Source organism: Telmatherina bonti (assembly GCF_933228915.1).
Source record: "Telmatherina bonti genome assembly, chromosome: 8".
Classification (NCBI taxonomy): Eukaryota; Metazoa; Chordata; class Actinopteri; order Atheriniformes; family Telmatherinidae; genus Telmatherina; species Telmatherina bonti.
The window spans coordinates 22,971,492-22,983,824 of NC_136626.1; the positions used below are offsets into that span (position 1 = coordinate 22,971,492).

The 12,333-nt window shown below is 38.0% G+C and overlaps 2 protein-coding genes across 2 annotated transcripts in view; both read right to left on the reverse strand.

Moving 5' to 3' along the window:
* Nucleotides 1-683, reverse strand: part of qsox1 (quiescin Q6 sulfhydryl oxidase 1) — a gene marked incomplete at its 5' end in the record, with an annotated part of 29,862 nt that extends 29,179 nt beyond the window's left edge. The window contains one exon of the mRNA XM_079244919.1: nucleotides 395-683. Within this exon, the coding sequence (XP_079101045.1) occupies nucleotides 395-683 (289 nt within the window). The remainder of the gene's footprint in view (nucleotides 1-394) is intronic.
* A 1,784-nt stretch (nucleotides 684-2,467) lies between these two features.
* cep350 (centrosomal protein 350) overlaps nucleotides 2,468-12,333 on the reverse strand; it is a 32,210-nt gene continuing 22,344 nt past the window's right edge. Inside the window, exons 29-37 of the mRNA XM_079245644.1 lie at nucleotides 12,135-12,279; nucleotides 11,456-11,616; nucleotides 11,125-11,258; nucleotides 10,962-11,023; nucleotides 8,994-10,867; nucleotides 8,047-8,577; nucleotides 6,905-7,051; nucleotides 6,268-6,390; nucleotides 2,468-5,378 (exon numbers count right to left, since the gene is read on the reverse strand). Coding sequence (XP_079101770.1) covers nucleotides 5,211-5,378; nucleotides 6,268-6,390; nucleotides 6,905-7,051; nucleotides 8,047-8,577; nucleotides 8,994-10,867; nucleotides 10,962-11,023; nucleotides 11,125-11,258; nucleotides 11,456-11,616; nucleotides 12,135-12,279 — 3,345 coding nt within the window. The 3' untranslated portion in view covers nucleotides 2,468-5,210. The remainder of the gene's footprint in view (nucleotides 5,379-6,267; nucleotides 6,391-6,904; nucleotides 7,052-8,046; nucleotides 8,578-8,993; nucleotides 10,868-10,961; nucleotides 11,024-11,124; nucleotides 11,259-11,455; nucleotides 11,617-12,134; nucleotides 12,280-12,333) is intronic.

The window sequence follows — 12,333 nt, forward strand, 5'->3', positions numbered from 1 at the left end:
TTATTTACCAAGCACAGTCTGAAAGGAAAGCAAGAACCAAAATGCACAGGACCCTACAAATACTGGTCAAAGGAGGAGAAGAAACCTTCTGGATGGGAGGTGGGTGCTGCTAATATATTATGTAGGGGCAAAAAATGATGACTTAAAAAAAAGTGTGTGAGAATAAGAAGTGAAGCTGTCTTTTAAAAAAAAAAAAAAAAAAAAAAAAAAAAAGAACAGAACATTTACTGCTATAGTTGGATATTTGCAGAAGTTCGCATAGGCTAAAAACAGAAAAAACAAAGTCAAAAACATGTCGAGCTGGATCAATACCCTTATTAAGTATTGATTAAAACTATTACACGTCAGAGTGAGCAGCAGCTGCTACGTGACTCTTCGTGAGGTCTATACCAACCTTTGATATCACTGGCCAGCCTTTTGTAAAGTGGGGAAAAGGAGATACAGTGTCCGCACCACGAAGCATAAAACTCCACGACCGTGGCAGCTGTGGAGTTTACCAAAACCACCTCCACGTTTTCCGGAGTTAACAACACGATCTGGTCGGAAGCTGAGTATAGTCCGGCCTCCGCAGAGGAAACAAGAAGACACAAACACAACAAAACACCCGCAGCTGCTTTCTTTTGAGGATATTTTTGCTGCGCCTCAGTAAACCGAGACGTGGCACGGCTACAGCGCCGCGCCATCTTCCCGCTCCGAGCTGCCGCTAACTGATCACTCTTTGCGCCGCTTTACTCCGCTGTCAAAAACTTCACAACTTTTTCTCCCTCTGCTGCTTTTTTTTCCACCTCACTGCCAGCAGGCTTCGTGGGTCCTCCCCTTACCGACCCTACCTCCTCTGAAAAGGATAAAAAAAAAAAAAAAAGTGTTACAGCCACAAGTCTCCGCTGTCATTTGTCTGGGTTGACGTTTCTTGATGTGAATGTGTGGACGACGTTTAATTAAATCCTCCAGTAATGGCGAGGTGATGTGTCGTGAAGGTCTGCGCTCGCGGTCCAACAGGAAATAACTTAGCTATAACAAGCAGCGCAATTTAACAGATTTATAACTCTTTGAGGCAGTAAAAAGTATAAACTCATCCTAGATTTGGGAAGTAGACTTGAAGACTGAATAGATTCAGTCATTATTTAGTAGCCTACTTTTAGTGCCAAACAAGTATAGAAGAAAAGGAGTTTTTTTTTTTTTTTTTTTTTTTTTTTTTAGACCTTTTAACAACTTTTAACGTCTTCTCTTTAACATCTCAGGGATCGTATGAAAAAAAAATAGATATTAAAATTCATTTGGTCTTCGCCTGTCAGGTAAAAAATGTAAAACTAAAGATGTCATTTATAAAGAAAAACACCATAAAATGCATGAGCAGCGTGATGAAGCTAATTATCATACTGTTTATGTAGAAATGGACCAAGTTGCAACAAGCTCGTGTTTAAGAAGGAAAGACATCAGAAATGAGGGATGTGACATTCATGAACGAAGCAAATCTTTTGAAATGCTTTTCACTGTGAAAGATTAAAACCGATTTGTTGAAGAGAACCTTCTTTTATTCAGCACACGTGCAGTGAGACCAAATGAGTCAAAGAAAATAGTTTGCTTTGGAGGCACTTTTTCAAAGAACATGATGCAAACTGTAGGAGGCATCATAGAAAAGAATTAATTTCTCATAGGACTAAGTCTGGATCAAGAAGTAATTAGTACTTCTCTTAGTTAGGAAGTCAGACATTTGCTTGAACTTCCACATTGGGAAAAATTTCATTCCAAGATTGCCTCACAAGCTGCTGAACATAATCCTGAGTGAGGAAAGTCAGTGATTCAGTAAGAGGCTTTTTCCAAGTTTACAGCAAAACAGAAAGGTACTACCATAACACTGCATTTTCGCCTCTGGGATATATATATATATATATATATATATATATATATATATATATATATAATCTTAGTTCATTCTCATTGTATCTTTAGTAAATTTAACGCCAAATACATTCATTCATTGACCAAAGCCAAATACTAACTTTAGAGAATTGCCCCTTAAGTCATAGTTGCATAAACCTAGAAAATCCCAGACAACTGCTCTGAATGAGTTCAGGATCCATGAATATCACTATTGAATGTTTAGACACAGAGGGATGTGGCTTTAAAAGGGCGGTCTATGCATTGCAACATGACCACATTCAAAACATGTTATCAAAGAGTTAACAGAAACCAGTAGACACAGCACTACATGTGAATTTAGTTAGGTTGGTAAACATTATGGGAAAAGTGCCTTCTTTGCTGTTGGCACTAAAAACAACTTGTGGTAACACCCTCTGCATACTTGACACCCACATTAAAACCGTGGCAATTAAAATACCCAGATAAATTTTCAGAAACAACAAAAGCTTTATTTACAGTTCCAAATTTCATTTAGTTAACAAATATATACTATGTACATATTTGCAAAGTAAACAGTGTTTATTTTACAACAATCATCCAGGTTACAGTAACAGTGGGTCAAATTGGACAGACAGTATATTTACACTCAGAAGAAATGTACAAGTCTTAAAGTGTCCTGAAGGCACACTCACAGAACATTATTATAAATATTCAGAGACATTTCAAAAGGTGAGAAGGGAAGTCTACTCTGCCAGGATTACTCTAATAAATATTTTGTGCCTACTTTTTAACTTTGTTTTTATTGATCAAACCAAACATTTGATTTAATGTAAAACTGCTCCAAGTTCTTGCTTAGAAAACTAGACTCAGACCAGTAGATAGGAGTAAACCCAGCCTTTACCAAACAGCTTGAAGCTACAGCTACTAGATTTATTTTACTTACAGACAACAGAAGAGGTCAGAAGCTGTTTGGTCCATACATTAAAAACAAGTAATATGACTTAGTACTGCATAGTTAGAGAGGGGAACTTAACGCTGTTCCACATACAATCAGTTCAAAAGGGAAAAAGTCAGAGGGTTTGCAATAAAGCTTTGCAGAAATAATTTCTAAAGATACTAATGATGTAGCTACTACAGTTAGATATGCCTTTAGACAAGGCATACAATTCATACAGCATGAAGACATCGGTATCAAATGGTTTTGGTCTTATTCTATTTTGTATCATTTACAATTTGAACAAAACTCAGCATTGCTGACAGTAGAAAAGGACTCAGTTTAAGGTCACTTAAGCTCTAGTCTGAGGATTAGTGAGCTCCATTATACATGTCACATTTACTGTACAAAGTTTTGCTGGATCAAAGCAGCCGTGACACTTAAAAAACTTGGGTCCAAATAAGCCCTTGGAAAAAATTCTATATGTTAACCCACATCGACTCAATAATTCCCACTGTGCAGTCTGCTGAAGCTACTCTATGCAGAGTGCCTGCTAAGTAGTTCCTTTAACTGCTAATCAAGAAAATGACAACTTCGTTTTAATGCATGAGAGCATGAGCGGCCTGATGAAAAGCTTGTCATTTTTAGGTTTTACATCCTGTTTTGACACAGAAAGAGTGATAAGGCAGAAACTGGAGGACTGGTAAACTGTGAGAAGGAAGAACAGTTAAATAGGGGCAAAACAGGATGATACAGCAGTTTAAAGAATAGAGGTCTGAAGCATCCTCACGCTAACAAAAGGTTATTCATCTATGACAACTTAAAGAGGCACTTAAATGGAGCATGGGGAGAGGATGCTTCATAAGGATAAAATGTTTTGCTGGCAATCTTTAACAAGATAAAAAGCAACGAGACAACTACAGGTGGTTTCTCTGGTCAGATAAAGTAAAGATACTGTCGATAAGACTCAAATCCAGCATTTCGGTACTGCCCCATAATCTGACCTGAAAAAATTCAAGCCTTCTGCTAGTCTCAAGTGTCCCACTTTAATCCCAAACTGTTTTAAACACATAAAAAAAAAAACCAAACTATTTCTGATTTTTTAAAAAACTAACAAAAACGAAACAAAAAAACAAGAATGCTCATAAAACTTTGCTAGATTAGAGTGTGAAAACGATGGTCATTTTGTAGTACAATGCAGCTCCAACAGATGTAAGTAACTTGTAGTGAAAAGCTAAAGGGTGAAACCCTTATTATTACCACAAATATTAAATTAAAGGCCAAGATTGTTTTCACTCTTTAGCTTTACAATATTCACATACAGTATGGAAGTGGGACACACTGATTGCACCGACCCACTGGACAATTGTACCTGCAGGTCACCCAGTTAAACAGTTCCAGTTAATTATTAACGCTACAAATTAAATAATAAAACTGACCCCCCCCCCATGTTCTTTCTCCGGTTTCTCCGACACAATGTATTGCCATAATACCATTCACATTTCTAATTGTGCTTTTTCAACGTTAAGATTTCCTTTACAAAACGTTAACAAGATCATTTACAATTCTTAATGTTTTTTTTTTCTCCACTAATCAAACATTTTGACATCATAAATAATTAAGGAGTCACAGTACAGCCTGGCTACATCTGATCAAATACAATAGAGGATTTTAGAAGAACTCTTATGTGAAATGTTAAAAATTATTGTTCAGCATAGTTCTAAAAGAATTTAAAGACAATTCAGCAAGATAATGATGTTAGATTTATATAAAGAAAGAAAATCTTGTGGGAACAAAAGGTTAAAATTCTCTACTGTCGGTGAAGGTCAGCTTGGCTCGTGTGTTATCTTTGCCAAAGTCCACACAGCAATTTAAATAGTTTTAATTTAAGCTAAACTTCCAGGCTACACTGTCTTCTTGCTTACTCCTTTTACAATTTTCGATTTTATGTATATATCTTTTACGTCAGGACAATATTTAACAATCTCCTGCTGTTCTACGTGGAGCAACAAGTTTAGCAGCATTCAAGGACTTTTCCATGCTTACAAATGGCACAGTCCAGCCCATCAACACACCCACTTATTCTTCTACTGGCAGTCACAAAATGACCAGTGCAGGAGGTGAGAATTGGGACCAGATGGTGTAAATGTATAGCAAGGCTGGATTGTTTAAGAGGTGTTTTGTGTGTTAAATAAATTGAATCATCACTGCGGTCCGCTGAAGCAAATTCATCAAATGAATGTCACAGACATAAGTTGTTGAAGCTGACAGCTAATAGAGGGACCGAAGGCATCCGAGGGTTGCTGTTGGCACATGAGCTGGAGGTGGATAGAGGGGTATCATGTTGTCTGCAGTTCAATATGGTGAAGAAAACTAGGATTTAGGAAGATTTAGGACTTTACGTTTAAAGACATCAGGAAGGGGTCTCTCTTTTGGCTCGCTTTTCAGAAATAAGTGAGAACACATTCACAGTGTCTTTCACCAAAGTGTCAAAGATGCTGTCTGCCAGTTGTATCTTGACAAGCAGCTCATCCTCATCATAGTTGACCCATTGAGCTTCCTCTTCATGGAGTTCATGAACCTGAGAGAAAACACAGGCTGGATTTAATAAAGTGTTGGTCGGTTTTTTCATATTGCTGTGAATTATTTAAAGAGGATGAATGAAAGATAAAAAAAAACAAATACTTTTTTTTTTCTTTTGTAAAAATCAGACACTAACGGTTAATTTCTTTTGATATAAAAATTTTAATCATTATCTTATCATTGTCTCATCATCTGACCTGCATATTGCTATGTAAAATTCTGCCAATTAGTGAACATGTACCAGCTATATTTTTTATTAACTGATTTAACACACACACACACACACACACACACACACACACACACACACACACACCTATATATCTTTGTCTTTCTTTTTTTAATTTAGTCAATTTGAGCACAAAATTAGTATTGGTCTGCATAAACTGACACTTGTGTATTGCGCCTCGAAGGGCAGGATGTTGTGAAAAGTTTCTAGCCTGATAATATTTTATTCAAATAATAATAATCATAAAAATACATTTCATTTCTAGGTGACTCTCAGTACCCAAGGTCACCTTACTAAAAAAAAAACAAAAAAAACAAAACAAATAAAGAATTATGATTCTGATTATGATTCCTGCCCAGAAGCCGTTGGCAAAACTGGTTGGACCTCTGTATGCTGATTGATCTTCTTAAACTCAAATTTCTTAAAGCCTTTCATAGATTTTTGGTTAACAGAAAATATACAAACAATAATACATCATGCAAATTAGAAATACTCTGTCTTTTTTAACTTGTCAAAATTGTATAAACTGCAAAATATCAGACAAATTGATTGGGTGAGACAGTATACCAACTGTTTCACGTTGACAAAAATGTGATTCAACAACAGCCTTTTTAAAGTAAAATAATGATTAAAACCAGAATTTTAATTTAAGGCCTACCAGAATATGATCGACTCTGTCCCGCTTCTTCCTGCCAAACTTGAGCATTTTCTGCCAGTCTGTCTTATGGTTCTGATCTTGTGTCAGCCCATAAAGTTTCATTACTTCTGCTGTGACAAATTCCTGATAAATAATGTAAGAAAAAAAGAAATAAAGGGGGAAAAAAAAAAGGAGAACACTGATTATAAAGAGATTTGGACATCTGATAACAACCGAGAAAAGAAACTTGACCAAATAAGCTTTGATCGCTTCTAGCAGTAAAGAGTCAAAGCATCAGAAGTGTCATTGACAATAATAAGACAGTTCCATATATGTCTGCAAATAAGCAAATAATGACGCAAACTAAAGCTTCTGATCTGATGGCTGAACTTTTGTTTGGAGAAACAGGGTAAATGTTAAAGTAAATCTTGGTAAATGTACATATAAGTATGTTGGGGATATTAAAGATTTTTACTCTAAAATTACATCAGTAAACTTATTCAAAACAGAAATATTCATTATTAAGTGTATTTAAAATATCTATATACAAACTTGAAAAAAACAGCCAAAAATCACAAAATAGGAACTTAAAAGTAAAAGGTAAGTTTTGAAAGTCTTCTTTCTCTCTGATGCTGGTGACTGTCTTGCTGAGTTATACCTGGATTTTGTTAATGTCTCCAGACATCTTGACTTTGTGAATTAAGGAGGACTTGACTCGACGCGGTTTGACCCACTGTGGTTGATCAGTACTGGGATCTTCAGCATAGATTTCCTGTAGTATCTCCCATGTCAGGTAATACACAGCCTACACACACAAAGTGACAACATAAAAATGATTTAATGTTTATTTAATCTTGGCTAAAAACTGAAGGCATCTAGATCAGGTTTCTCTGCTCACATACAATGAATATAAACAAGTCATGTAACATTACTAATATCTATTTCAGAACAGCTGCAGTATTTTCATTCAAAAGGAACAAATTTCACAGACTGCAAACATATCTGGGGCAAACGGATGAAGGTTTTAGGGATATCCAACAGTGACAAGCTAAAAGCTACTTCAAAAGTACTGCTGCTCTTCTGAGAACGCTCCACTGAAGAAGTGAAAGTTTCCTGGCATCTAATAAAGGTGGTCAAATATGCATGTCATTTAGAATATAGCTACATTTGGATAGCAGGAAGGTTTTCCAGGAATTTCAATCTTGCAGAGTGTCTATTCCTCTTAGTCATTCATTTCATCACATGAACCACTGGCTAAATGACGTTCAAAGTGTGAGATTTATTTTACCACCAAAAATTTTTAAAGAGGTTGTGATGATTGATTTTTAGTTTTAGTTTATCTAGTACCTTTGAGATATCACTATAGCATACTATTTATTTTCCCAATGTTCCAGAATTCTTACTTTTATTCCCTCCTTTCTATCTTGGTTATTACTTTCATACTTTTTCTGTTTAGCTTTTTTAAACTCAGTTATTTATACCAACTTCAATCAGTTGGAAAACTGCATGATGTGAAATAGATGTACTGTGACCTTGAGAATGAATGAGGAGAACGGCCAACCAATTGTGACTACAAAGTAGTCAATAATAAAAGTGGAAAAAAAGAAGTTTTGGTTCAAGACTTGAAAAAAATATACCTACAAACATGCATACACTAAAAGATATAAAAAGAAAAGATTTTCAAAAAATGCATCAGAAGAGCATTTGTTCATTTTTATTATTTGTATGCAGGCTGTTGTGATCAGATCTACAGCAGCGACTAAGTTTAGTCTCTTTCATGGTTTGAAAACGTGTTTTTACCTTTCTGTAACTGCGGATGGAGAGACCCTCCTGGTCCTGGCTGCTGGACTCTTTACCGACGTACTCTAATGAGGGTGTAGGATTTGGCAGTTGGGTGAGCATCAGAGCTCCCTCCTTCCCCAGGTCACAGGTCTCCCAGATCTCCTTTGTGGCAGCACAGACCATTTTCTCTACTTCTGTGGCTGAGTGGGGCACAACCATGGCAGGTTGCTCAGGTAGTTTTGGGGGCAAGGGTAGGGGTAGCTCGGGTCTTGGTGGAGTTTTTACCTGTGGTTCTCCACCTAGTGATGAAATCAAACCTCCCATTGGGGGTCTGCCTGATGAGACAGACCTCACAGATTCACCACCCAGTCTTGCCTCCTCTTCTTTCTGTTTGAGTCTCTGCTGTTCTCTACGGGAGCTGAGCCCAAAGTCCTCATCAAACCAGTCCTGATCGTCACCTAGCTCATCTAAGAGCTCCCGGCTCAGTTCCAACTCTGCTAGCCGCTTGGCAAGCTCTTCTTGACCACTGGCTCCAAACACTGGACTCTCCTGTTGTGAGGAGAAGAAACTATTTTTAAAGACATATTTAAAGACATATAATTTCCATTTTAGATAAGAAACATAAAAATATCTAGTTTTTTGTAACATGGTCCTATTACATATATCTGAGTCTTATATTACAGTTTCTAAATCTCACCTTTCTTAGTTCTGTTAACAAAGAAAGACAACTAAAGTCAATGGTCTGTCAACAGAAGGTTGGACTTTGGCTGAGCAAATCCCAGAAACCTCCAGGTCAAATAAACAAGTTCTGTTTGTCAGTACTGGATATTTTTAAGTCAGTACTTATTGACACTCTACATTTCAACCAATTATTACTGAACACTATATCTGTATTATCACAAAACATTGGCAGTAATCACCATTATAGAGAGCCACAATGTGTTAATAATCTTAAATACACTCACTGGTCGGTTACACAGTTCTGGAGAAGACAGCTCCTCTTTTTCAGCTTGTAGAAAGAAGGGTAGACCATCTTTTTGCTCCACTGAAGTGATCCATGTTCCCTCTTCATCATTGACGGTCAACATCCATCCATTCATTTGGTTGGAAGCTCTGATCTTCTCCTCTTTAACCTTTTTTATTTTAGCAAACTGGTCAACAGTGTCTTTCACAAAATTGTTGAGAAGATTGTCTGCACATGTGTCCAGCAAATCTCTGTCCTTCCGTCTTCCCTTATCATATTTGATTACAGTGGTAAGCTCAGCAGGAGTAAAGTGCTCTTGAGAATTTATATTCTCTCTCTCAATGAGGGTTGTTGTCTCCTTGTTGGCCTGCTTCAGCTCTAATTTATCTGCATCGGAAGTGAAGAAAGTATGTGAATTGTCTGCACAATCCAAAGTGATGTCCCCATTAGAAACTGAGTGTCTGGATTCTTTGTCATGCAGTGAATTATGGTAGGATCTGGCCTTAAGTGGAACCTGATTCTCCTCATCCATCATCTTATCTTTAGACCCAGCATCTTTCTGAGAATTTTGTTCATTTTTGCTTTGCAGGCTTCCTTGTTTTTCAGAACGGTCTTCGCTTTTTGTGTATTTATTATTCCCACCTTTATCAGACAAGTCATCAAAGAATGAGTCTTCATCCTCTGTGGTATCTGTGTAGAGCTCAAACTTGTCTGGGAGGTGAGAAATTTTGTCTGGAGGAGCAAAGATGCCATGACGGTCCTTACACTTAAAGTATACCACTCCGTCATAAGTGCCGTTGTTACTCCCCTCAGATTTGTCTAACTCCAGACCTGCCCAGAAGCCGTTGGCGAAACTGGTTGGACCTTTGAATCTCAGAGTGCCAGGCTGAACACCACTAACAAGAACACGATCACCAATGTTAAAACTTGGCATTTCATCTACAACGGGGGATGGAGGGGCCTGCAGAGGGGAGATGGGGGGTGTCTGGCTGGAATTTATGCTCTCATCATGTTTTAAATCTTCCTTTTGCTGACAGAGATCCAGTAGTCTTCCTGATTGGTGGCTATGTTCAATAACATCCGAATGTTTGCTTAGTTCTTCAGCCATTTCCCCCTCTACCACTTCATCTTGGCTGTCAGATGTTGGGGATCTGCTATAAGAGTCCCTTTTTGAAACCTTTGCTTCAGTAGGGGAAAGTGGTGTAGAATTATGATGCTCTTCTCTTGGTGAAGCAGGTGAAGAATCTGTTGACTCAAAGTCATCACGATACCTATCGAGAACAGGAGAAGTCTCTATATCTTTTGTAGCGGCTTCCTTATTTGAAGATACAGTGGCTAGGTCCAAGGAGCGATTATTGGATGAAGAGACATAGCTTGGATGTGGGGAAGTTTCCAAGTTCAGTGCAGCTGAGTGAGCTTGACCAGAGGTGGGAATATCTGACACAACATCTTCCTCCACTTCAGATATTTGACTGGATTGAACTTGCTTATCCTGTTCTAGTCTAACAGATGAAGAATGCTGGTGTCCGTCGTCCACAAGAGAGGGAAGACGTTCAGATGTGGATAATCTGTCCTGGGAATCAAGTCTATCCTGCTCCTCAAGTTTCAGAAGAGGTTCAGAATGCTCATCCTCAAACCTGGAGCTTACTTCAAGTTCCAGCTCCTCCTGAACATCAGATCTATGAGACACAACTTTGCCATCCCCAGACTCTGCCATAGACGAAGGCCTTAGAAGACTCTCTGATGATAAGTGGCTTCTTTGTCCTGGGGCTGCAAACTGTGGTCCACTAGACAACGTTGGAGTAAAAGGATCTTTAACAGACAAGTCTTGAGGCACAGAGGTGGAACTGCTGTGATCTTGTTGAGGACAGGCACCTGCCACCATAAAAAAAGAGTCAATTTTTATAAGAGCATTCATGTGACAACAATGTTCAAGCAAGTCATTCATAAATTGTCATTGACCACTCACTTTGATTTAAAGGTGCATCAATGAGGGTCCTTTCAGAGTAAGAGCTTTCGCTCGTGTCAGACCTGAAGAGGGAGGATTTGCTTATTAAATGATCATTGTACATTTTTAAATACATCAAATCATGTTAGGCATTCAAACTATTATTTTGTAGCAGTTTCTGTACCTGTGTGGAGATGGTTTAACAGATGACTGCTCTAAAATGGAGCTGGAGTCTTTTGTCTGCGAGTTGGTATCAGGTGTCGATTCTGGCTCCTTGTTTAGTTCAGCCTTAGTTTTCTCAATAAAGTTGTTGTAGTTCTACAATAGAAACAGTTAATGCACAGCTAATAAATGAAGATCTGATTACGACAAGCTGCTAATGCAGAACATAGATTAATTAACAATCAAACAGACAAAATGAAAGAAAAAGCCAATCAAAAAACAAAACTGATTACTTTTTATGCTCCAGGATAATTTGTATATCTAAACAATGTCTTAAAAGTGTCACAATTTACCTCCAGTTGTTTTAATAGGCTTGCCTCCTGTGCCTTCAAGCGTTCTTTGTGACGCTTTTTCTGCTCTTTCTTCAGCTGGGTAGCCATAAACTTTCGCTTCCTGAGCTCTTCCCTCAGGGCCTTAATACGACTCTCAATGTCACTCTGGTCTGATGTTGTTTCTGAAGGAAAATTTAAGTGGCAAATCAGCTCGAATGTGAAACCAGCGCCAGACGTATGTTTAGCAACAGATAATCCAATGTGTACTCAATTCAAATGCATTTCTTTGGTGATCACTGTACATTTTCTTTACCAGGAGAGTGTAAAGTTCATTTCCATAAAAACAATGAACAAAGAGTATTACAAGGCTCAAGGGTTTTAACAGTGACCTGAAAATGAACAAAACACATGCAGCTCCAAAATTGGGACAGCAAAACTGTTTTCACTTGCAGAATTACTAAATATAATCAAAAGTGTTCACTTCTTATATCACACAGCTAGGCAGGTGAGGAATCAGTAAAGTGCTTGCATAATGTGCTTCTGGCAGCCTTATGCACATTATGCCCGACTACACAGTGCCAGCAATATAGCTGCATTATCTTCCCTCCTTGCTTCACCTTTTTCCATTTTGTACACCAAAGACTACTTTCAACAATTTTTACATTGCAAAAAATTGTGTGGGTGAGTAAGGGTAACTCACCAGATGGCATGGCCACGGGAGGGTCAGAAGACTGAGTGAAAATCTCACGAGCTGCCCAAGAGGTAGAGCAGGGCTGCATCTTGGCTTTACTGATTCCTTCGGAAGGAGAGGCAACAGAGCTGATGCTGCCTTTGAGAGGAGAGGACTAGACAGAACAGAAAGGAGAAGGAATGATGGGAGGAGAGACTATTATTACTTT